This window comes from Antechinus flavipes, chromosome 3 (assembly GCF_016432865.1).
Source record: "Antechinus flavipes isolate AdamAnt ecotype Samford, QLD, Australia chromosome 3, AdamAnt_v2, whole genome shotgun sequence".
Lineage (NCBI taxonomy): Eukaryota > Metazoa > Chordata > Mammalia > Dasyuromorphia > Dasyuridae > Antechinus > Antechinus flavipes.
The window spans coordinates 14,261,951-14,287,508 of NC_067400.1; the positions used below are offsets into that span (position 1 = coordinate 14,261,951).

Consider the following 25,558-nt stretch of genomic DNA (forward strand, 5'->3'; position numbering starts at 1 on the left):
GGGGGCGCTTTTTTGGGCAGCGGGGTGGGGTAGCAAAGTTTTCCAGTCCCAGAGTCAGGAAAACTCACCTTCCTGAGTTTGAATCTGACTTCAGAGACTTATTAATAGTGTGACCCTGGACAAGACATTTATCTCTGTCTCAGTTTCCTCATCTGTAAAATAAACTGCAGAAGGAAATGGCAAACCATTCCAGTATCTTTGCCAAGGAAACCCCAAATGGGGTCATGAAGAGGAATTCACGGCAGCAATGACTGAACAACAACAATGGGGAGTACTCTGGAGATCAGCTGGGAGTGTGCCGTGTGGACTCCGGGCAAGAGTCTGGAGGCAGGGGGACCAGGGAAGAAGCTACTACAAAGGCCAGGTATGAGGCCATTAGGCACTTCACTAAAACAGGAATCTGCATATATTAGCGCTTGTTAAATTGTCAAATTTTAATAAATGAGGTTATGGCAATAAAAAAAGAAAGAGAGAGCAAAGAAAAAATCAATGGGACTTGGAAACAGACTAGATGGAGAGGAGAATTTGAATAGGCAGAGATTGTTTTATGACACGGAATGATGAATAATTTATGTTCATCACCAAAAAGCTCAAAACACTTCAAGTTTTTCTCTTCATCATGCTTCCGTAATTTAATTACGGCTATCACAATCTACGTGATATACATGTCAAGAATATTTCTCCCTTTCTACATGTGGAAACCGAGATCCAGGTCAGGAGTAGAGCTGGGAATAGAATTCTCGGTTCTCAAGCTCACGCGCTCGATCATGGGAACGTCCCGGGAAGATTCCAGATAACGCAAGGAGAGGTAGGGGGAGAGGGACGAGGATGATCATCAAATCCCAGCGCCTTTCACTGGCTACAAAAGGAGAATAAAATAGAGAGTTGCCATGGAGGAACACTTTATTAAATAATTAACACTTTTAAAACACAAAGGACCATAATTATTCACTTCGCATTTTTCAAATTCTGGAGCTCGTTGAAGAAATTACATTCCCTGTCCAATGAACCTTCTAATTTCATGTGATTTATGTAACGAGAAAATTCACACCACAGGAAGACCAAACAATGAATATCTATCTGTTTTAATTTTAGCAATGTTTTATTATTAATCTATCCTAGAACTCAAAACAGTAACTAGGGAAAAAGTTAGCCAGCCTTTTGTTGGCTTGATCGAGGGAGGGATGACCATTATGTGGCTAGACCACAGATATCTCTTTCTTGCTCTTTTGTTCCTGGGACAGTAAGACCTAGAGGAAAGCACTCAACTCTGGGACAGCCACTTGAGCAGCCATTATAAGATGGCCTTCAATAGACCCTATCTGCCTGAGAAGACATTTCAAAGAGCCTCTGCAAGAGGTAAGTCTAATCTCAGCATCCCTGCTGAACAACCGGACATCTTATTGTAGGTCACCAGATGGAGGTTCAGCAGCAAGTGTGATTGGCAATGAGGGAAGCATAAAACTTGCAGTGAACAAGTGAGGACCTTTGGATAACATGGATTGGTAGGGAAGCCAAACAGCACGGCTGCAGGTTTTCTTACCTGTGTCCAGCTGTCAGGGAGAGGGACCGAGAAGGCTGAGGGTGGGGGCAAGAGGGAGCTCCGGTTTGATGAGGAGGTGTGAAGAACAGAAGGACAAAGAGCCGAGGAATGGAGGCAATTTTTTTTTTTTTTAAACACAAGAGTGTAAGGTTTTCTTTATGTAAACTCAAAAAAAAAAATTTGCTCAATGCTGCTTTTACATCCCTGTCATTTCCCAATGACTTCACAAGAGAACCCTCTCTTGTAAGTATTATCAAGCAAAACAAACCAATACATTGAGTCCAAGATTTTACAGTGAAGATGGTCCCAAACCAACATAATCTTCCAGGCTGATTCTAACTGAATGGGGATTACAGCATGCAACAATATTTGACAAGATTAAGTTGAATGCAAGAGATGAGATGGTATACAAATAAGCTGAAGCACAGAGAGGAGGGAGGGAAAGGGAAAGGAGGGAGGGAAGAATGGTGGGAGGAAGGGAGGGAGAAATGAAGGGAGGAATGGAGGGAGAAAGGGAAGGAAGGAAAAGAGGGAGGGAAGGAGAAAGAGAAAGAAAGAGGAAAGAAGGGAGGAAGGAGAAAGAGAAAGAAAGAGGAAAGAAGGGAGGAAGGAAGGAAGGAAAAGAGGGAGGGAGGGAAGAAGAATTAATGAATGAATTGTGCTCCACTGAGAGAATCTACAGAATGGAAATACTAGAATTTGACTGGAAAAGGTCTATGAGGCTCATTGACACGAGCAGCAAATGTCTCGTCTGTTTTGCTGTTCCCTTCTGTTCTCCTGCAGCGAGAGCCACGCTGCTCCTGGGCCTGTGACTTACATAACTTCTCGGGTCACTGAACACCCTGAGCTGACCACGTGCTTCTGCCGCTGTGAGTCAGATGCTGTTTCTAGGTCTAAGCTACAAATGACAAGCATCCAGATGAAAACTGAAAAAATTCTATCCCTAAGTTTGTGATTGTTTTAAAGCCCAAACTTCTGGCCCAGAGCTCTCACCTCCCCTGTGGGGGATACAGGCCCCGCCTGCCAGCAGCCGAGATGATGGAGCTCACGTTTGGTCCTCCAGTCCCCATCCCTGTGACACAGACCCTGACCTCGAGGGGTCTCCAGAGTGGGGGAAGGCTCAGCCCACAATAACCAATGACACAAAGCCGAGTAAGATGCAAGGTGGGGAGGGAAGGAATCAAGAGGCGCTCCCAGAGCTACCAAATGTAAAGGGCTGTATATCCCTAAAGCACCAGAGAAATGCAGGCTGTTGTTCTGAAGTATTGTTTTAATTACCCATAACAGATGTAAGTGAGAAAACCAGTGAGCAAAAAGCTCGGGCTAGTGCCGAAACACAATCTATGCTAAGTGATGGAGTGAAGGGGAGGGGGTGTCTGCCTTCACGAGCACTAAACAAAGATAATTATCTGCTGCAGGACCCCATTAACACAACCATCCTTAATTAATCTGGAAAGCTCGGATTCAGTCTCCATTAATGAAAAAGACCAGTTCTATTACATGATAAAGAAGCCTTCTTGTTCTTTTTAACAGAATTATAGACCGATCGTGGCCAAGGCTTGATATAAAGTTCAAAAGGATTTGGGTGGGTGGGGTCCAGCTAGTCCAATACCTTTGTTTTTACAGATGAGGAAACTGAGTCAGATATGGATGAGCTTTGTCCAAAACTCAAAGCCAGTTCTTCTGATACCCTAACCCTGACTACCATTTATTTTTTATTTCCTACTTGTTTTAGGGAGGCTGAAATGGGAGCAAAGACTTATAAAGCATTTAAGCCCCTTTACTAAGAGTGAAAACTGACTGATTACAATATAATACCTTGGATTTATATAGAGAGTTGCCTTCCCTTTGAAGAGCTCAAAGGCAGGCAAATAGTTTGAAAAGGATATTAAAAATTAAAAGAAAACTACACATACTCCAAGCATTCCACTTGAATCTGGTTTTTTATGTATTTCCTCTTCCAAAGATGAACAAAGGCACTGCTGTCTTAATTGACAATGAAGTCTCTTTGCCATTTATACAAGATGAAAAAGAAAGACTGGAAATGAAGAGGATTTGAAACCATTTCTATGTCATTTGGGGATATGTTCTGAAACAACAGTGAATCCGGATTGCTATCAACAGACTGGGTGGGGGAGAGTGGGAGAGGAGGGAACCTAAAGGAGGACTCCAGATAGATTCTCATTTTAGGGCATTTATTACATTTATTTCCCTGTTAACTATTACTCGATCTCACTGGAAATACAGGATTATCAATTTAGAATGTTCACTCACTAAATGAAAAGAAACATTTTGAGAGTTAGTTGATTCTGGAAACCAAAAGACCTTGGAAGAGCTAGGATTGTTTTGGTTCCAAAACCAGCCTCCCTTCCACCATCCCACTCTGGGCCATTTTAATCATGACAGGGGAGTGGGGAAAGAGTGGCTAGGACTTTACCATAGTATTCAGACTTTACATAGTTATCTACTATCTTTGTTGAAGCTACTTAGAAACCTAAGAACTTAGAAGATCAAGCCCAGGGGGACAATGGTTAGCAGAAACTGGACGTTTTTAATACATAAACGAAAACCTAAATTACATTTATTTAGAGAACTGTAGCAAAGAAAGCAAAGTAACTATTAGGTGAAAGTAATAAGAGATAGTCCAGGGAATAATGAAGCAAAACTGAGCCCTTAGAGGTTACAATGATCCACTCTGATGCACAAGGAGAGAAAATGAACCTCCCACCATTCACTGCAGAGGTGCAGGTGGGGATACCAACATGGAATATTGTATTCACTGTAGATGTCTTGGTCAGTTTTACTGAACTGTCTTTTTTCCCTTTGTTTTAATCTCTTTTCGGAAAGACAGATCATTGGGTCGTAGGGAGGAGAGGATATATTTGGATATGAATATGATGTAAAAGCAAAAACCATCAATACAAATGTTAGGCAGGAAGGAAAGTTCCTGAGGTTTGGTGATTCTTGCAAAAAAAAAAAAAAACCCTGACTTTGGGAATTCCCTCTAGCAATGGATAGAAACTTAAAAGTTTTAGAAGATCAGTCTTGAGTCTTGGGGGATTGTCTAAAACACTGAGAGGTTATCACATAGTGATTCGAATTTACGTCTTCCTGCAGGTAGGTGGCACTATAATAGATAAAGCATCCATCCCAGAGTTGGGAAGATTTATCTTCCTGAACTCAAATCTGACCCAGATACTTACTGAGTGACCCTGAGCAAGTTACTTCTCCCTATTTTTCTCAATTTTCTCCTCTGTAAAGTGAGCTGGAGAAGGAAATGGCAAATTATTCCAGTTTCTTTGCCAAGGAAATCCCAAATGGGGTCACAAAGAGTCAGAAACAACTGAAAATGATCAAATATTAATCACTTCTTTTCTATCCTGGGTTCAAATACTACATTCTATTTATTACATCAAGCTGTCTTTCAATTAAGACACATATAACAAAATTACAAAACCACTCGGTTATATCTCCATTTATTTAAATCAGTTAAATATGCAATTTCTATAATATTATGGCCTTATCAAATAGCAGATACTTGATGAGATTAGGAGAAAAACAATGGTTCCAAACACTATCACCTAAGTAAGTCATATGCTAACTGGATTGGCTCCTATATTTAGGAGAATCTATATTGAGGGTTTTTTTTTGTTTGTTTTTTGTTTGTTTTTTTTTTTTTTTTACCTCACATCCTATTTATACATAATGTCGATTCTTTTTCATACCAACACACACTAGTAAATACTTTTTGTGATACTATAATATGAAATCAAAGCAACAGTAGGGATTAGGAATATTCAATATCTCCCCAATTCTTTGTAGTCGGGAAGGAAACAAAAATGGTATTCTGCCTGGTCCAGAGAGGACCTGAAAAGACTGACTTCTATTTAAAAGGTTCTAAAGATTATGGCAATCATTTTGTTCAGTCATATCTGATTCCTCATGACCCCACTTGGGGTTTTCTTGACAAAGAATCTGGAAGGATTTGCCATTTCTTTCTCCAGCTCATTTTACAGATGGGAAAACTGAGGCAAACAAAATTAAGTGACTTGCCCAAGCTAGTAAGTGCCTGAGGCCAGACTTGAATTTAGGAAAATGAATCTTCCTATCCCCAAACCTAGCACTCTATCCACTGGGAAATCTACCCCAGGGAGTGTATATTAGTTTTAGCTAAATGATCACATACCTCCCTCAAAATAGATTATAGAGGGAGAAAACCATTGGAGAATCCTGGCTCACTTAGCCCTACATTTTCCCCTATCAGAATTTTCCTGAACATAAATCAACTTGGAGAATAAGGAGCAAGAAAGTACCTATATCTTTCCCACACTCCAATCTGGTTAACAAATTGCTAAGCAACTGCTTACCTTAGATATGACACTACAGAAAGCAATCTCAGAATCTTAGAGCTGATTAGACCCTTATGTGGATAGTCTAATCCACAGCCTTTCAGTTTCCCGACGACAGGACCTGATATCCCAGGAGGGAAATATCTCCAGCAATTACAGAAGAATTCTTTCAGCCAAGTAAAAAGCAACCATCTCCTTGTGATTACTTTATAGAATGGTAGAAGGGGGAGGTGGGTAGGGCAGGGAGAGAAATTGCAACTTGTGAACTTGACCCAGGACCAGGGGAGCCTCAGCTCAAATTCTAATTGCTTGAGATTGGATTCTGTTCTAGAGAGGAAGGTCAGGTGGGACCAATGACCACCAAGGTCCCTTCCAACTCTACAAGTCTCTGATTATGTGATCAAGATCACTTCTGCAGCCGCTCATCAGCCACAATTCAGGAACCCCAACATCAGAGCAGCTGGCCCCTCTCTCCTCTCAGGAGATCTTAAAGAAGACCAGGAGTCCATAACTTACATAATGGAGCTTAAATTTGCAGTCATCTTCAATTTCATCAGCACTGTCTTCGTCCGAAACTTCCCCTTCTTCTGCATCTTCCCCAAGGTGGTAGGGCAGCTTCTTACCCTGAAATTTAATTGGGAAAATACATCAATACAGAACAATAACACAATAAGCTGCTTAATGTCATCCTCAGATTCAATTTATAGATAAAGAGCTGGAAGGAGCCTTAGCGACCATCTAGATAAATATTCCAATTTTAAAAATTAAGAAACTGAGGCCTGAAGAAATCAGTGGTTGCCCAAGCTCACACAGGTAGTAAGAGATGGAACCCTGTTATTCTGATCCTAAACCCAGCTCTCTATCCATGATATTTTGCTGCCTACCATAGGCAATACTAAATTCATCTAAAGTGGGGGCAAAGGGTGTTCTTCACCTTTTCATGTGTTCGGATCCCTCTGGCACTCAGTCTGGTGAAACCCAATGGACTCCTCAGAATCATATTTTAAATGAATTCAGTAAAATAAATAATAGGATTACAAAACAAGTCATTCATATTAAATTATATTAATTATAATTTTATTAAAATATAGTTATCAAAATATTAAAGATCGAGGTCACAGACCTCTAAGTGCCCATGTTCTAGAATGTTATTACATTCGTTGTAATCACGAGGGGAAAAAAGAGAACCGGTGACTTCCCCAAAGAAGCACATCACGGAACAAAGGATCCATTGGCAGCACTGCTGATTTGTGATGGCAGACACAGAGCTAAAAACTGTCTCCTGTCTCCTGGGTCAGGGCTTCCTTTTAGACAATGACACCATTGATTCACACTAACTAAAAAGAAAGCCAGTCTCAAAGGGCAAAATGCCACCGACCATAAAATTTTGAACAAAAATGTAGTTTGGGTCATTCTTAAGCCTATGTAGTGACAGCTACCCAATGATGCTGGGTTTTCAAATTAGAGATTCAAACAGTCTTGATATTATCAATACATAAGAGCTTCCCACTGGCAGGACCTACAACTGCATAGAGTCAAGATGCTAACAGCCTTAAAAGGAGTTCTCTCAAGTAGGTCAAACACATCCTTTATCCTTGGTGGCTTGTGTTTTATTTAGCAAACTCTTTCTTCATTGATGATTCAACCAATAAACCAATAAATCCCCAATATCTGAAGGCACCTTACCAGAGGCCAGAGGAAATAGGAGCATAAATAAGGTACTGTTCTTTCCCTCAGGCTTTTTGAAATCTTTATTTTCAAAAGACTTCTACAGAGACTTTGATGACTATTACTGCAAATCCAAGGGAGAAGAAATAGAATTTGGGGGAATAAGAGTGTGGGATAATTGAGAAAAGGAACATTCCTTTGGAAAGATGGAGAGTTAACTGTCATGGAGGAAGTCTAAGAGATTTTGTGAGTCAACTCCATCTGTAAGAGAAATGAATTCTAATTTTCATTCCAAGAAGAATTCAAAAGAGGATTTAACTCTCATTCCAAAAGAACCGAGTCACGTGATTCCAGTGTTGTGGAGAAGTCCATAGCTGTAGTTGTTAGGAAGAGGTGATTTTTCTCACAGTGAATACTCAGTTGAAAAGTTCCTCTGTGATTCTGTATTATCATTACATTTAATAAGTTACATGGTTAGTTGGATTAATAATTGTCTGAAAACATGGTACAAGGGTTTGGGATTTAGAAGAAAGGTAGCTCATGGTAAAAAAAAAAAAAAAAAAGTTTCCCTTGCTTTTCTAAACTGGGTTAGGTGCTCATGAAAAATTAATGAGAGCTTGCATGTTGGTAATTTTTGAGATAATATCACAACATACCCTTTATTGTCTTTATGCCTTGGGAAAGGAAGACTAAAGAAAGAGCTAAACAAGCTGAAAAGCTACAGACTACGAAGGAAGATGAGATCAAGGATGACCCCAATGTTGTCAGCCCCAAGTCACAGAAAAGATGGAAGTTCTCTCTAGAAAATGTGGGGGTCTGGCAGAAGGACAGGGGAACAAGTGACATCTATAAGCAAGGAAGGGAGAGCAATTGGCTTTAAGATGTTTTGTGCTCCTTAGCTATCACTGTGTGTTGTTTTCCCCTATTCTTCATGGGTTCCTCACGATTCCAGTTGACCTAATAGGAGGCAGGGTGGTGTCAGGGAACACACTCTGGATTTGGAGCGAGACATGCTAGGTTTGGATCCTTGCTTTCCTCCTAACTGCTTGCTCTTGGTGGGTAAGTCATCCCCCTTCTCTGTGACTCATTGTCTTTATCCATAAAATAAGAGGGTTGGATCAAATGCTCTCCAAGGGTCATTCTAGCTCCAAAGTCAACCATCCCAATTGGGATAAGGACTGGGCTTGTTATTTCACTGGGGGATCTTGAAGGAGGGAATTCCCTCTAACTATGATAATTAGCAACTATTATTTGCTAACAAATTAGCAGCAACAAATTAGTCTTTGCCTAGAATATGGAAAGGCATTGCCCAGGGTCATACTGCCAGTGGGTACCAGAGGTGGACTTGAATCCAGACCTGGCTCTCAGTCCAAATCTCTATCCATTGTTACTCTATCTCTATCATATCAGTTGGCCAGAAATGACATTTCTTTCCAATTTATGAAGCCGAAAAATGGGAGGTGGCCATCTTTCACAATTACCTGTCAGTGGCAAGTCCAGCTAATGATAAATTTACAGAACTTCCGTGTTTTCTCTTAGGAACACCTTATACTGTCAGCCCTTGATAAATGAGTTTATTTTGTTAAGAGTCCATATCTGAGAAGATCTGAGAGTCTGGATAAGCAACAGAACAGAGCAGTGTGCCTTCTGAAGTGGACAAGACACAGAACTTCAGGTTAGCAGCTCGTAACTTGTTAAAAAGCCTTCCAACAAATTCGTTCATTCACCCAATACTAATGGAGCATGTTCTGTGTGAAAGGCACAGGGGAAACACAGAGATGCACTAAAACACTGTCCCTGCAGTAATAAACACAGTAAGCCCTTCCTAAGAGGTCTACTCTCTGATCAGAAAAGTTCCTCAAGGCTACTGTATGCGGCAGAGTCCCTGAGTCTCTGGGACTCCCTCAGTTACATCTCAGGACTGATGTATATCTGCAAACAACAGCTCGTTGGTACAGTCAGCAAAAGGGGTCCAAATCAATCATTTTAAAGGGAGGAGAAATGTACCATTCTGGAGTGGTTTTCTCATAAAAATAAAGAATATAAAAAAGTATCTAACCAGGATGAAGAAGGAGAAACGACTCAGAGTAAAAGACCCAACTCCCAGAGTGCAGTAGAAAAAACATGGCCAAGAAATCTGGCTTCAAATCCTGACTCTTCCATTTTCTACTTGTGCGGTCTTGGGCAAAGCATTTTCTAGCTCTTTGGTCTCAATTTCCTCTTCTGCAAAACGAGTGAGTTGGTTGATCTTGATCTTTAGTAAATTCATAATTTTACATGATAATAATAAAGCAAAAGGATGAGTTAAACAATCCCTACAATTAATCTCAAATTGTAAAGCTCTTTCTCCATTTATCACCATGTAACCTTGGGCGTGTCACTGAGCCTGGGCTTCCTCATCTGGAAAATGAGGGGGTTGGACGGGATGTCTCCCGACACCTACTAGCTTTGTGATCCCATGATGTAGAAGCAAAGGGCTTAAAAGGGGTACAGAGCTCTCCGCGTGGGTATCTGCTGTCCTTTGGAGACTTAGCCTAAGTTCACTTGTTTGAGGAGATGAAGATGGCTGGCTCTTTTTATCTTTATTTGAAGGAGGAGGCCATCTATAAAATGCAGGAGACCTCAGAAAGTCTGTGGACCATCCCAAGGGGCAAACGGGTCCCAGGTACTTATGGAAGATGTACACTCTTCCAAATGACCACTGTCAGCTCTTCCCCTCTCCCATGAGTCATCCTGGTGCCCCAAAATGCTGTTTACACAAAAAGTCCTGAGAAGACGCCTTAAATTGGGAGGAGAACTTCCATTTGTGTGGGAGGTTTTCCAATTACCATCATCCTAAGTGCATGTGAAATATCCAAAGGGTCCGTTCTGCATAATGCGAATGTCTGCCTTTATAATTCCTCTGTCCCAAAGTGAAGGCAATAATCGTTCCACAAACTCAATTAGGAGTTTACCCTTTAGATCGCTGGGCTAATGAGAGAGAAGATCCAGAAAGTGATTGCAAACCTTAAAATGCCACATAAAACATGATCGGACATGATTTCTATTCCTGTTATTAGCAGCTCCCGGAGGCAGGACCCGTCTCATTTTTGTCCCAGGAACGAGCATATTTTTAATAACTTTCAATAAATGCTTGGTGATTGACAGCAAGGATGAACATCCAAGAAATTCAGAAAGGTCTGTGTGGTTACAAAATGATATTCTCCCCCGATAACACTCACACCCTTGTTTGACCCTCATTTTAAAATCCAGCTCCAAGTTCTTCTCCACGGGTCGAGGACTAATAACATAATAAGGCAAGTGAATGGTAGTCAAAGGGCAGCCAGGTGGTGCAATGGATAGAGCGCTGAGCGTAGAGTCAGGAAAACTCACTTTCCTCAGTTCAAATCAGGCCTCAGACACTTAATAGCTTAATAGTGGGACTCTGGGCGAGTCACTTAACCTCGTTTGCCTGACTTTCCTTATCTGCAAAATGAGCTAGAGAAGGAATAGCGAACTGCTCCAGGATCTTTGCTAAGAAAACCCAAATGGGGTCACAGAGAGTCAGACGTGACTGGAAAATGACTGAATTTTAATCGAGGGCTCACAGCCAAGGAAGGCAGACCTCGTTTAAATCTCTACCACCTAGTTATGGCACCTGAGACAAATCACAACTCTTCCACTCTAAGTCTCTTCATCTGCAAAATGGGTATAAATTACGCTCATACGTATTATCTCACCAAGTTGTTTAAGGATAACACATCAGGAAGGAAAAAGGAACTTGGAACTAGAAAGTGTTAAATTAATCCAACCTATTAATATTATTCTCATTCTCATTAATAATATGTCAAATGTCTGCTGTGCTCCCACTCTACAGCACAAGCTTGAATTCTCCTTTGAAGCAGGTACCCCATCACCCTATCTGACTAAAACACGCAGCTTCTCCAGCGATGCTGGATCCCACAGAGGAGAGCTTCCAACCCCCGGGTCACCAGCGTTACTAAGTGTGGCTGGGGTTTGGCCACGATTGCCTGTGTTTGCATTTCCCGAGTCTGGAGTGGGCTGGGGTGCAGATATCTTCCTCTAAGTTGATGGACTCCCCCGGCCCTGCCTCGAGGGCAGCTGCTGCCGTGGTCAGCCTGTCGAGGATGGGCAGTGAGGGTCAGGCCCCCCGGCGGGGCAGTGGTCCAGGCTCCCGGACCAGAGCACATCACTCTGCTTACAGAGGGGGCACGAATCCCACGGCTTCTGCAAGGCCAGAATCATTCAGGCCTTTCGGCTCCCGCTCCCCAAAACCGAACGTCCAGAAAAGCTCAAGGCTGGAGCCCCGGGCGTTGGGAAGGACACTCTATGTGGAACCAGAGGTTTGGGTTCAAATCCTGGCTTCACCAGTTATTATGCGCATGACCTTGGAAAAGCGACTTCCTCCCAAAGGAGGGAGCGGCCGTGGCCTGGGCACGCCTTCCATCTCTGCACTGGGGATCCAAGCCAATCTCCTGGGGCAATGGAAGCGCTGCCAGGGCCGGAGACAGAGGACTCAGGTTCAAACCTGGGCTCTGCCACTTGCTACATGATGAGATGGAAGAGTCTCTTCATTTTTCCCCTTCTGTAAAAGGAACCAACTGGACTAGATTAAGGCAACCAGGTGGCACAGAGGTTACAGTGCTGGATTCAGAGTCAGGAAGAGCAGAGTTCAAATCCTGCTCAGGACACTCCCAAGTCTGAGCAAGTCACATAACCTCTGTCTGTCTCACTTTCCTCATCTAGAAAATGGGGATCATGATACCACCTTAGTCACAGGGATGTTGTGTTTATCTCAAATCAAATAAGATAACAGATGTAGAGCACTTTACAAAGCTTACACCCTCTACAAACTCTAGAATTTATGATTATATTAGTAAAAGTTATTTTAGCATAGTATATTATATAGTTTTGTACAATACTGTATACCATATTATTATAGCATATTATAGTATACTATTTATACTACAATCATATTGTATATTAGTGTCCTTATTAGTATATTATATATGTACTATTCTATATATATTATTATAGTAAATTATAATTACGTAGTATATTAGTGTCATTATTAGCATAATATATTATATGGCATATTATATAGACTACCACAATTTGCTATTCTATACTATAATACACTATAATTACATGCTATATTAGTAAGAGCCGAGGCCACACAATAGTGATTTTGGTCCCTGGCTCTTTTGAGGATGACACCATCCAGCTTGAATTTGAAGCCCTAAATCGCCTCCCCCGGGCTTAAAACACCGACACCAGCCGAAGGTTCTGACCCGGTCCCGCTAAGTTGGCCAGACTTCAGTCCGGGCCGCCAGCTGATGGCGTGGACGCCGCCCCCTTCCACTCTAGGCCGGCAGCTCCTCCCTCCTCCTCGAAGCCCCGGCCGCTCCTTGCTCTGCCGGCCCTGTGCTGGCCGGCACCCCTGGCCTGCTGGGGACCGGCCCGGGCGCCTGCTGAGCCTCCACGCTCACGCCTCTCACTTACATAACTAGGCCTGGCCAAGCGTGAAGGAGACACTTTTTTCCTCTGACAAATTGTTACGGGGCCGGATGCGCAGAAGCGGGGAGAGGGTCAGGCACGCGATGTGTATTTGTGAAAGAGCCCCCCTCCCCGTACCCAAACAGAGCCCGTGATTTATAATGGGAGGGTCTGGCCCCTCAAAAAGAATCCTAGGAGCCCATCGGCTGCAAACTTCCTTTGAATCTCAAATTAGAAAGAAAAAGGAGGATGAAGAAAGCCAGAGAGAGGCAGCAGAGACAGAGACAGAGACAGAGACAGACAGGCAGATAGAGAGGGAGGGAGGGAGGGAGAGAGGGAGGGAGACAGATAGACAGACATACAGAGACAGAGACAAAGAGAGACAGAGAGACAGAGATAGAGAGAGAAAGACAAACAGACAGATAGAGAGGAAGGGAGGGAGACAGATAGACAGACATACAGAGACAGAGACAAAGAGAGACAGAGGGAGATAAAAGGATGGACAGGATAGGGAGGAGAGAAGGGGGAAGAAAGAAAGGAAAAGGAGAGAGAAAAAGAGGGTGAAAGAGACAGAAAGAGAGAGACAAAAGGTGAAAAAAGAGGCAGAGACAGAGATGGGAAAGAAAGTGAGTGACAGAGATAGACCCAGACATAGAAATATGGGAAGGGGGAGAGGAAGGAAGGGGAAAAGAAAAAGGAGAAAGAAAAAGGTGGAGAGAGGAGACAGAGAGAAAAAGATGAAAAGAGATAGCAACAGAGACAGAAATGGGAAACAGCATGAGTGACACCCAGAGATACACATGGAAATATGGAGGGGAGAGAGAGGACAGAAAGAGAAAGAAAGAAAGGGGGAGGGGAAGAGAAGAGACAGAGAAGAAAATGAAAACAGAGAGACACACAGAGACAGACAGAGATGGGAGAGGCAGAGAGAAAGATGGAAGAGGAGGAGGAAGGAAGGGGTAAGAAAGTGAGGGGGGGAGAGAGAAAAAAAGGGGGAGACAGAAGGACAGAGAGAGAAGATGAAGAGAGAGAGAAAGAGGGAGAAACAGAGCAGGGAGGGAGACAGAGGGAGACAGACAGGCTCTACTTTGTGTATCCATTCTGATTATTATTCCTTTGATAAACCAGTTCTTGATCCTTAGGGGAATTGGGGACTAGGTTGATAGATGATGGCTTTTGTTAGGTTCTGCAAGTAATTACCTTCACTAAAATTTTTCCTTTCAGACTCTGCGGGCTGGGGAGCTGCTTGGAATCTCCTGTGTCGACGGATGACAAGTCCAGTTTGTCACTGAATATTTCCTTTAGGTACCGAGCAATCTTCTTCTGCTGCTGGATGCTGCAGTGGTTCTCGATGGACAAGATCACCGGGAACCTGAGACAAAAACAACCACGGAAGGTTTCAGGGGCAGGATGGGATCGAGGGGTCAGCAAAGCAAAGCACTCGGGGCTCAGCGAGCTCCTGCATTTCTAGGGGCTCATCTTGGTGCAGGGGGTGATGAACAAAATAGAAACAAAAAGCCTGCCGTGATCCCAGATGCATTTGTTAGAACCTGTCCCTCCAGAGAAAATCACTTTGATGTGCTTAATGGTGAGCAAATGGCCGGGGCAGAGAGCGTGCCTTAGAGCCACAGGAAACTCAAAGTAAGATGTGTAATGTAGAAGGACAGGCAGAGAAGCTGAAGAAAGGGGGGAAAGGAAGAGAACAGAAGAGGGAAAGGAAGAGAGCGGAAAGAAAGGGAGAGAGGAGTGATAAAGGGAAGAGAAAGGCAGGAGAGAAGGGAGAGTTGGAGAAGGATATGGAGAGGTAGAGGGGATAAAGAGAAAAAGGAAATAAAGAAAGGAGAGAAAGGGAAAGAGGTAAAGGAAAGGAGGGAGATGGAGAGAGAGAAGAAGAGGGGAAAGAAAGGAGTAGGAGAGAAAGGGAGAAGTGGAGGAGACAGGGAAGAGAAGAAGGAAGAGGAAAAAGAGGGAAGAGGAGTCATCAGAGGTATAGCTGCAGAAGAAAGGAAGGAAGAAGGAAAGGGAGTTCAGGAGGAGAGGGCAAGGAGGAAGACAGAAAAAAGAAGAGTTGAAAGGAATAGGAGAGAAAAGAAGGAAAAAAGGAGAAGAAAAAGAAGGAGATAGAGAAAAGAAGAGCAAGGTGAATCTGAAAATACAAGGTAGAGAGAAAAGGGAAAAGGAGGAGGGAAAGGAAGAATAATGTGCTCAAAGAAAAGCAGAGCACATATTCTATTTGCATCTGATTTATTCTCCCTTTTGGAAATATTTTAGGGACACCTATCATTAAATGTAATTGTTCCTTCATGTTTTTGAAGCTTTCTGGCTAAAATAAAAACAAATTACAGCATTCATTTGAAGATTAAAAATTACTCTGGAGTTGTACAGCCCTTATAAAAGAAATGTTTCAAAACTATGTTGATAGAATGATATTTAAGTGTTTTCCCAAACATTTCAAGCATCAACTGAACAGCAGCGCTCCTGTTTACAAACCGAAAGACTAAGGGACGTGTGGTTCAGGGGATCTGCCGAAGGCAACAGAGGCAGCTGGGGCAGAGACAGAAATAGGCTCAAGATTCATATAAAAGGCGCATTGGGAAAGGGAGAAAAGGGGGAAGGGAATAAGCCTTCATTAAATACCCACTAATGTCAGGCACTGTGCTAAGTGTTTTGCATTTATTATCACATTTGGTCCTAGAAACAACCTTGGAAGGGAAGTGTTATAATTTTTATTTTACAAATGAGGAAACTGAGGCAGGGAGAGCAGTTTGTCCACGGTCACACAGTTAGTCGGTGTCTGTGATTGGATTTGAACTCAGATCTTGCTCCATTGTGCCATGTAACAGGCACGTTGCATTTGGAATCAGACAATCTGGGCTTGGAGTCTTCAGAGTTATTGACTAGCAGATGACCTCAGTCAAGTTACTTCCACCATGATGGAACTCGAGGACCTCTATCAATAAAATGAAGGAGTTGTGATAAAAATGGAAGAGAAGACTTCCTTCCAGTCTAAACCATCAAACCAAAGACTGAGTCAGAAAGGACCTTACTGGTCCCTGGTCCAATGCTCTTGGTGCAGATAAGAAAACTGAGACTTAGAGGGAACTTGAGCACAATCATGCCGATAGTTAATGACAAAGCTGAGCTGTGAACCCAGGTCCTCCGATTCCAGACTCTGAATGGGACTTCTGCAGCCAGGGAGCAGCCAATGTCTATTGGCTTGGAACCAAGATATCTGTGTTTGGAACCAAGAAAATCTGAGTTCAAAGCCAGCCTCAGATGTTTACAAGCTGCATGACTCTGGGCACATCTCTTAACCCCAGCCTGCCTCAGTTTCCTCAACTGTAAAATGTGATTGTAATAGCACCTATTTCCCTGGGTTGTTGTGAAGTTCAAATGAGATATCTATAAGACACTTAGCACAGAGCCTGGCACAGTAGGTACTTCTTTCCTTTTTTTCTGATCACATTCATCATCCTCTTAATCTTTTTTTTTTCTTCACTATAATATAAACTGATTTTCCATTTTGAATTACTGATATTTCCATTTTGGTAGTTTTATACTATGTACTTTTAGTAAAATAATATCTGGTAATATACTTTTTCTGATGGAATATTCATCATAAAATTCTAAATATATCTGGAGAAAATCAAAATCAATTCTCTGGCCCGTGGGCAAAGCCCATTTCCTACATTAAGAGTCATGACTATCTGAGATTTTATTTTACTCATTAGGAAAACATAATAACAGTCATAGAATAGATAATGAGAATGATATTAAAGCTAATCACATAAGGCTAATAATAGACGAGTATTAATAAGCGACATTCAGAGAACACAGGGCACAGAGGAGAGAGGGATGGCCGTGGAGGCAGAAAGAACCTAGCTGGAATGAAGGGACTCAATTTTTTTTTGTTCCAGGCAACTCTCTTAAGTCTAAGAGTTGCTACAAAAAAGGTAGCAAACTGTTCTGGTAGAGGGAGCCTTCTCTTGTGGGAGAACCAAATAGCCACGGAATTCTGGGTCCAGCTCCTATCCCCCACAGAGCTTAATGTTAATACGAGACCCATCAAAAAGAAATCTATTCTCCACATGTACCCAACCCCTTGTCCAGAAGGACGTCTGACTTCATGCTCATGACGACCTGAAGGGATGTTTGCTTACAAAAACAAACACACCCAGTGGCTGCCATGGAGGAGGCTGGAAATCTCTCCACAATCATCCCAAGGACTTTAATGTTAACTTAAAAGGTCCAATACTCTTTGGTGAACCCCAAGTCAGGGGTCGATACCAATAAATTAATGTGACCAGTTCCAGAAGATGAAAGTTTCACATGACAAAGAAATGGTTCAATTTCCAAAGAGGGTTTTGATGTCTTCGTTCAATGAACTCGTTTAACAGTTATTCAACTATTAAGTCACCTTAATAAAAATATTTACTTTGTAATTTATTTCTACTGAAAGGTGTTGAGATCAACACAGGTCAGAGGATCAAAGACTGGTGGATTTAAAGTCGGAAAGAATATAGAAGCCATCTGGCAAGAATGCTCATTAAATCCATTTTCCAGCTGGGAAAACAGGGGCAAGCATCTCTCCTCTTTCCCAAGGAAGCCCCGCAAAGCAGGGGCAATGCCCCTGCCAAGTGTCCTGCACACGGTAGACTTCATCAGCTTAACCTCCCAGTTGGTCAATAAAAAGAACAAGTACTCAGACACTTTTTCATTACTTTGCCTAAGCAAAATTACAGCATTTAGTGTCTTGGCTGTGCCCTACCTAACTGGGTCTGGTCTTGAAGCAGAGGAAAGGGTTTGAGAGCACTTACTCATTCTTCACAAAGGCAGTTTTATTAATAGTCTCCACAACATCTCGGAAGAGGATCTTTGAAGTGAGGGTATAACCATGGTGGACCACTGGCTCTCCATCTGGACCATCCCAACAGTCAACTGTTAAAACAAACACATACTCAATTCAACAAGCATTTATTAAGCACCCACTATGTGTCAGGGAATAAGAATGGAAGGAAATACAAAACTGGTCCTGTCCTCCAGGAACTTACAATGTACATACCATTCAATGGTTTTTACATAATCTTCCCTGGAAACCTGCATTTTACTCTATTTGAAGTATTCCATGTGAGATCTTATCAGGAAATAGGACCTAAGGTACTTTGGTGCCTCAGTAGGGAAAGTTATATTTTAGGAAGATTTATTAACCCAAAAGAATTAAATATGATGATTTAACTCAATGTAGAAGAAAGCAAACAAATGTTTTGTGATCATGGAAAGAAACTGGCAAGCAGATCAAACAGAAAAACCACATTTGATCAGTTGATCCTGTTGAGTTTCGAGTATTAAAATACCATTTGGAGAATCTAACTTCTCCAGGGGACCAGTAACTTTTTTCCAAAAAAGAATCAAATAAATGATAGAAATTGAGGGTTGTTCTTTTGGTGTTTTTATAATAGTCACAGCCTCCCGTTGCTTCCCATGGCTCCGTATATTTTATATCAACTGTCATTAAAACAAGTACACAACATTTCAATCAAGAACAGCATCTTGACATACTAAATAGAGCACTGGTCTTAGGATTGATCAGGAAAAGTGGAGTTCAAATCCCAACTCTGACATTTAGTCATCATGCATCATGTGGTAAGTCACTTGGTATAACACAAAACATCATAGACAAATGCTGTGATTCTGTTAAGACCATGGAGGGGTTGTGACCTTGATTTGTGAAGAGTGTTCTCAGACTAGGAGTACCCCAAACTGATTTATCCATGTTTTGTTTCATTCTTCCTCTAAACTGGCTGCCCCACTCGCCCCCAACTATTTCATTTCTCTCACCCTTCCTATGTCTTACTCTACGAATTTTGAAATCACCTTTGACTCTTGACTCTCCTTTCTCCTTTGGATTGAATCACCAACTCTCATCATCTAGCCCTTCAATAAATCTCTCAGATTCTTCTTTCCTCTCTGTTTACTCTGCTACCACTTTAGTCTAATTGCTCACACTTCCCAGAGGGATTACTACAACAGCCTCTTAGCTTGTCTTCTTGGATATGGCTATCAAAATAATTTCTTGAGATCTACTTCTGCAAATTCCTCTAAGGAAGATGGAAGGGACCAATTCATGAATTGGATCCTTCCCTCCATGTCAAATCTAAACTTCTCTACCAGGAAGTTCAATGACCATCCATAATAAGGCCTTCCCTAAATACAGAACCTTATTTCCCATTGCTTCTCAAAATACAACCTTGGCAGGCAATCAAGCCTGCTGACTGCTTTCAAGCAAATGGAGGCCTTTGGGGTTTTATTTCTACTTTCTCACCTTTGTTTGCTTACTTATAATGGGCTTGCCCTTTCTATTTAGGTAAATGCAACTCATTCTTTAAAGATCACTTCAAGCCCCATCTCTTCCAGGGAGACTCCCCCTAACTACTTCTGCTCCATCATCAAATCTGCACAGGTCAGAACCTAAGCTTCCATTAATTGGTACCTAAATGCTGCTAGAGTGTAGTTCTACTGAGAACAGGGATTTTGTCTTATATTTAGCTGGATTTCTCACAATACTCCTATTATCCTGAGCATAAAGCATTTATTGCATCAATAGGTTACATTCAATACCTATTTGTAAATTGATTTCCTGTTTCTTCATGGGTGCTCCATGTTTAAATGCCATGTACTTGCATCCAACATTTTCCGATTTTTTTTTCTCTACAACCAGTGTTGCCTTTTACCCAGAAGCGATCAGTTTTCAGGCTTTCTCATTAGATCATAGGTTAGACCTAGATGGGATCTTATTCGTTATCTGGTTTCTTGTTTTGCTATAGAAAAAAATCTGAGATCCAGAAGGGTCAAGGTCACATGGATAATAAAGGATGAACCTATGTGTTCTAACTCAAAAAGTAAAGTTCTTTTCACTACGCCACACTACATCACAAGAAACGAATGAAAAGATTACAGAAACCGGTATGGTTGTCAAGGGCAATCGTAAGAGAAAGATGAAAAGAAAGTTAAAGAATAAGGATTCCACTGAGAAATGTAAACCATTCCAGATATCATCTGAGTAGATTGGATGGCTCCTTTGAGACTATAAAAAAGCAAATTTGTCAAAATGGTGGGCTTCAGATGAAAGTCTTCGTTTATCTGCTCTCTCAACCTTAATGCCCCTTTTAAAATTTGATGGGTTTTTTTTCTGGATATTGTTGTAAGAAGAATGAAGAGAAATCTTAAAGGTTCAGTGACCATAATTTCAGTAACTCACATCCTGAGGCATCCCTAGAGTGTAAGAAAGATTCATGGAGAATTCACACTTGTTAACAAAAAGATACTAAGTGGAGACTGAATATAAATCAACACATGCTATATTCATTTTTTCCCCTTTTTCTTGCTTTTTTTCTCTTGTGATTTTTTTTTCTTTTGCTCTGATTTTTCTCTCTCAACATGATTGATAAAGAAATGTGTATTTTAAAAATTAATGTATATCTATATAAATAACCAGAAAAAGAAAACAATAAAAAAAGGAAACATATAAAAGACATAAAGGCCAAATTGGTCATCACATAAAGTTGCTAATAATATTTTAAAATAGCCATAAACTAATAAAAGGAAGTGCTCAGATATGAATAAACAGAATAAAGGTTGGATGGAATCCTAGATTCTGGGGCATTCACCTGTACAGCTTATTTCTATTTGTTTGTTCATAAAATGGGGGCAACAACATTTACACAAGATACAACAACAGAATATCCTGGGCATAGAGTCCCCCCCTCAGACACTAGCTAGCTGTATAAATAAATCTGAGCTGTGTAAACACTGAGGAGGCCTGCAAACTCTGGGCTTCCACTTCCTTATCCGTAAGATGGGGTTAGACCTAATGGTCTCCAACATTGCTCTTAGCAATAAATCTATGTTCATTCAACCCCATGGACTAAAAGGTCCTGATCTCTTCAGAGGAGAATAACCTTTGAGTCTCATGTTTATCCACTGTTGAGTGACAGAGGCAGAAAGGCTCATGACAAACTGAGCTTTGAATCTCCTGTATCTCGACGATCAACTTCTCCTAAGGGAACTGACTGAGAGATGGACACTTCCAGATACATGCCCCAAGATGATAGGAAAGGTCCTAAAACAGCTTTTAAAGGTAAATCAGCTTCAGTTCCATCTTAAGAACATTAATTCCTTGAACAAAACATCTTTATTTGTCAAACAGTATTGACTAAAAAACAATGAACTGCAGGGCCAGGTGAAAAAGGAACTCGGCTCAATAATCTGCCAGGGCAGTTCTCCTAGAGAAGCTTCTCATCAGCCCTCCCCAAAATAACAGAAATATCTGATTAAGGAAGGCACTTCATTTCAGTTGGACAAATGGAGATTGAAAGCACCAAGGACTGAAATGAAGACTGGGAAATACAGAAAGTTTGGGGCTTTTTTCTAGTCACAAACAGCATGAAGCAGCTGTCCAAAACCATCTTTCTCTTCCTCAATAATTACCTTTTTCCACTGCACTCCCACTATTATGGGAGACCATCAGAAGCACCTGAAATTTAGTCTGACTGGCTACATGCCATAAATTAGATTTTTTTAATAGCAATTGTAGCTGTTAAAAAAAAATAATAATAGAATCAGGTAACTGCACAGACATGATATGGGAAAAACCACTGGGTCGCCTTTGGGCTCTTCTGCCATAATCTGTAAGTACAGGTCATCTTAGAGCAGAGAATCTTAACCCGGGGTGTTTGACCTTAACTTAAAAACATTTGAAAGAATATTTCAACATAACTGGTTTTCTTGTAGTCTTATATATATTATTTTAAGGCATGATTCTCAAAAAAAGATTTATAGGCTTCACCTCACCGATTGCCAGAGGGGTTCAGGACACAAAACTGGTTAAAAAGTAGTTCAAGGATCCTGGATTAAGAAATCCTGAGCTGGATCATCTGTGTCTAGCTGTGTAAAAGTCTAGCTGGACCAGCCAAGGAAGTAGTGGGGATCAAGTATTTTGAATGGGAAGGACAGGGAAGAAAACTTCTGGGTAGGGTTTGTTTATATCAGGGGAGCTTTGACCATCTACAGGGGTAGGCCCCAAAGCACTGGGCCCCTGGGCCATGGAAAAGAGAGGGCAAAAGGTGAGCAATTGGTTTTTAGTTGATAAGCATCCTCCCAGGTACCAAAACCCATTCCCTGCGCCACCTCTGTTATTCTCACCATGGGGCATCGATGCCTAGTGACCACTGTAGGGACCACATCCTCATCAAATATTCAAGTAATGATAACGGCGCCCGGAGTCAGTTTTTGGGCACTCACAAGAGAATTGATGGGTGGACAAATTAGTCTAAAAGTCACTTAGGCTAAAAAGAGCTTTTTATTTCTTTCAATATTTAATAAACTTTTCTTGCTCAAAGTATTTTCAGAGGATCTCAGGGTATTTCAATGGCCCTTGTGCTTACATCATCTTGGATCTAAAACGGGAAGAGACCCTAGAGATCATGTAGCCCAGCCACCTCATTTTACAGATGTGAATGATGAGGCTGGAGACATGTCTTATCCAAGGCCCACATGGACTAAAAATCAGAGATGGGACATGAGTGAGTTCACACTACGGAGTCTAAATGTCCCTCTGTATGAAGCACCATTTGTTTTAGGATGCCAGTTCCCTGAGAATATTGTTACTGTGAGGAATGATGAGCATAAAGTCAGGGAAACTGAGGAAGACTTGTCTGAGTTGATGCAGAAGGAAGAAAGTTGAGCCAAAAGAATAAGATTACACAATAAACATAGAAACATAAATAAAGACAAACTCCAAGTAGCAGGTTCGATGCTACTTGATGAAATGATGAAATGATGAAAACGAAAATACAAACTTCCTTTCAAAGAGGGAACTTCAGAAGTGAAAAGTGAAAGGTATGATCAGCAGCAATCACTTTCTGGGGGGCAGTCTTGTCGAACAGGACTTGAACTCAAATCTTACTGACCTCAAATCCTGCACTCTATTTATTCCATGTACTCTCTCTCAGCCTCAGTTTCCCCAATTGTAAATTGAGGGGATGGACAAGACAGTGTCTGAAGTCCCTCCCAGTTCCAGATCTCTGGGGCTAAGACCAGGACTATCAATTTTGGTTAACATCTTGGCTAGTTTTGTGGCCCTACCTTTTCCATCTCTCAGAATGGCTCACTGGGTCGGGGAAGAGAGATTGATACATTCCAAAATAAGAATAAATTAGGAATAAAAGCTATCAATGAAAAAAATCAATTTTAAACACATTAAATAAAGCAAAGTAATGTGCTGCAGTAGACAGAGTGCAGGGATTTGGAGATTGAAGACCAATCTCAGATACTTCCTAGCTGATTGACCCTGCACAAGTTTCTTAAGCTCTGTTTGCCTCAATTTCCCCATCTGTACAATGAATATAATAATAGCTCCTACATCACAGGATCGTTGAGAGGATCCTAATTGTAAAACACTTAACACAGTGTCTGACACATTACTGCTGTTCAGTCATTTAGTTGTGTCCGACTCTACGTGCATTTTTGTGCCTGGAGTTTTCTTGGCGATCATGGGCCTTTCTGGGCCGGGCAGAAAATGCTACATAAATGCTAGGTATCATTCTTAGTATTCCTTGTCATTATTATTATTATTATTATTATTACAGTGTCCTCAGGAAGAAGCAGGAGTGAAGTTACCTTCCACACAGCGACAGCCTTCTTGCAGGACGCGAGCGTACATGTCCACTTTGGACTGAGAAAGGAGCTGGTCACCAGTCAGGTACGTGTTATGAGAGGAGGCGATGTAATAGTTGCAGAGGGGTTGGTCCATGTCTTGGAACACCTCAGCGTGTAAGGGGTTAAAGACATCACAGGCAGGACTCCTCATAAAGTTTGTGAAACCTGGCAAGGAAGGAGACAAGAAAGATTCAGACTCAACTTGTTACCTCAAAGGGCCAGACGTGGAAACTGGAAATTGCTGCTGAATTCAATCCATTCCTGGAGCCGCTCCAGGACAGGAGGTTGTCACTATAATGACAGTGACAATTAGGCAACATCTTCTCTTCCAAAATAACGAAGGTCTTTTCTTACTGATAATCTCTCTGGGACTCTGGGGCTCAGTTTCCTTATCAGTAAAAATAAGAACGACCTAAAATCTGAGGTCACTTCCAGCTCTACATTTATATCTTATATACCTTAGGAATACCCCCAAAGAGCATGTGGGCTATCTTTTTATGGATGTGGGGACACCACAAAAAGAACTTAGTCCCAAGTCAAAAATCCAAGTCAGTCACAGAAAACTGCAGTATTACCATATTTGGGGGAAATAGTTAAGTTGGCAAAAACTAGAAGTTGTGTTGGGTTTTTAAAAACTTTGATGTAAAATCACACTATGTTACAGGAAAACAGCAGAGAAAATCGTTCAAGGCACATTTAAGCAAAGCTAATACAATAGGGACATTGAGACCAAAATGAGCTCTTGTCCATTCCATTGTTTATTTTTGTGGTGAGTTTTATAGCCAACAGCATAGTAGTGATTATGACAATTGTAATTATAACAAAGAATATCGCCAGGAGACAATCAATCCGAGACTGACAATGCAGGATATACTTTTCTGTAGACTTATATTATGTCTGAGTAGACTCATGAGAAATGCAGGTTGTGATGAACTGAAGGGACAACAGTTGATGACAAATGACATTTTTAACCAGTGCCTGTTATTTCTATATCTTGTGCTTACAGACTATTGTGTTGGATAAGAAGCATAAATGATGGATTCAATTCAATTTAATTCAACAAGGATTTGGTAATCACTTACTATGGGCAAGTAACTGTACGAAACATGGGGGTGAAGGATGGAACACCAAAAAAATATAGCCCCTGTTCTCAATAATCTTAAATTCTAATGCAGCAAGAGCAATAAAATAAGTCAATAGAGGCAAATGACACTGCCTGGCAACTAAGAGGCCCTCAAAAAACATTAATGTAGCAAACAAAAAACAGTCCCTGTGTATCAACATAAAACAATTTTGGGGATGAATGAGTTTTTTTTTTTTCTATAGTCAAGAAATACGCCATATTACTGAGCACAGAGAATTCTAGTGAGAAATAAGACCTGATTGGATATATATAATTCAGAAGCCACAGGTAGACTGGCCGATCCATTGGAGTGCAATCAAGGCAGTCATTCAACTGATGGTAAAGAAAAAGCCCAACACTAGGAAAACTTAGCATCTCCCTTAGTCACCATTTTACCTCTGCTTTCCTTGGAAATTACTTTTTCTCATAAGAAAAAAATCTTAGATTTTAACTAGATTACTTTTGTCCAACCAAGGAAAAGAATAGGAGAAAAGGGAAATAAGTAATATAGTATGTAAAGGAAAATTCTCATTAAAAGAAACACTAAACTCATTAAAAGAAAGGGAACCAAAAGGCAAAGCATTTAGTAAAGATCAACAGATGCAGAAGTAAAAATGATATTTTTCATAATAGTTAGCATTTAAATATAGTACTTGAAAGTTT

At 41.2% G+C, this 25,558-nt stretch overlaps 1 protein-coding gene across 1 annotated transcript in view; it reads right to left on the minus strand.

The window, feature by feature from the left end:
* PLCH1 (phospholipase C eta 1) overlaps window positions 1-25,558 on the minus strand; it is a 155,051-nt gene that overhangs the window by 26,443 nt on the left and 103,050 nt on the right. The window contains exons 7-10 of the mRNA XM_051983064.1: window positions 23,734-23,937; window positions 17,874-17,994; window positions 14,257-14,428; window positions 6,409-6,516 (exon numbers count right to left, since the gene is read on the minus strand). Of these exons, the coding sequence (XP_051839024.1) occupies window positions 6,409-6,516; window positions 14,257-14,428; window positions 17,874-17,994; window positions 23,734-23,937 (605 nt within the window). The remainder of the gene's footprint in view (window positions 1-6,408; window positions 6,517-14,256; window positions 14,429-17,873; window positions 17,995-23,733; window positions 23,938-25,558) is intronic.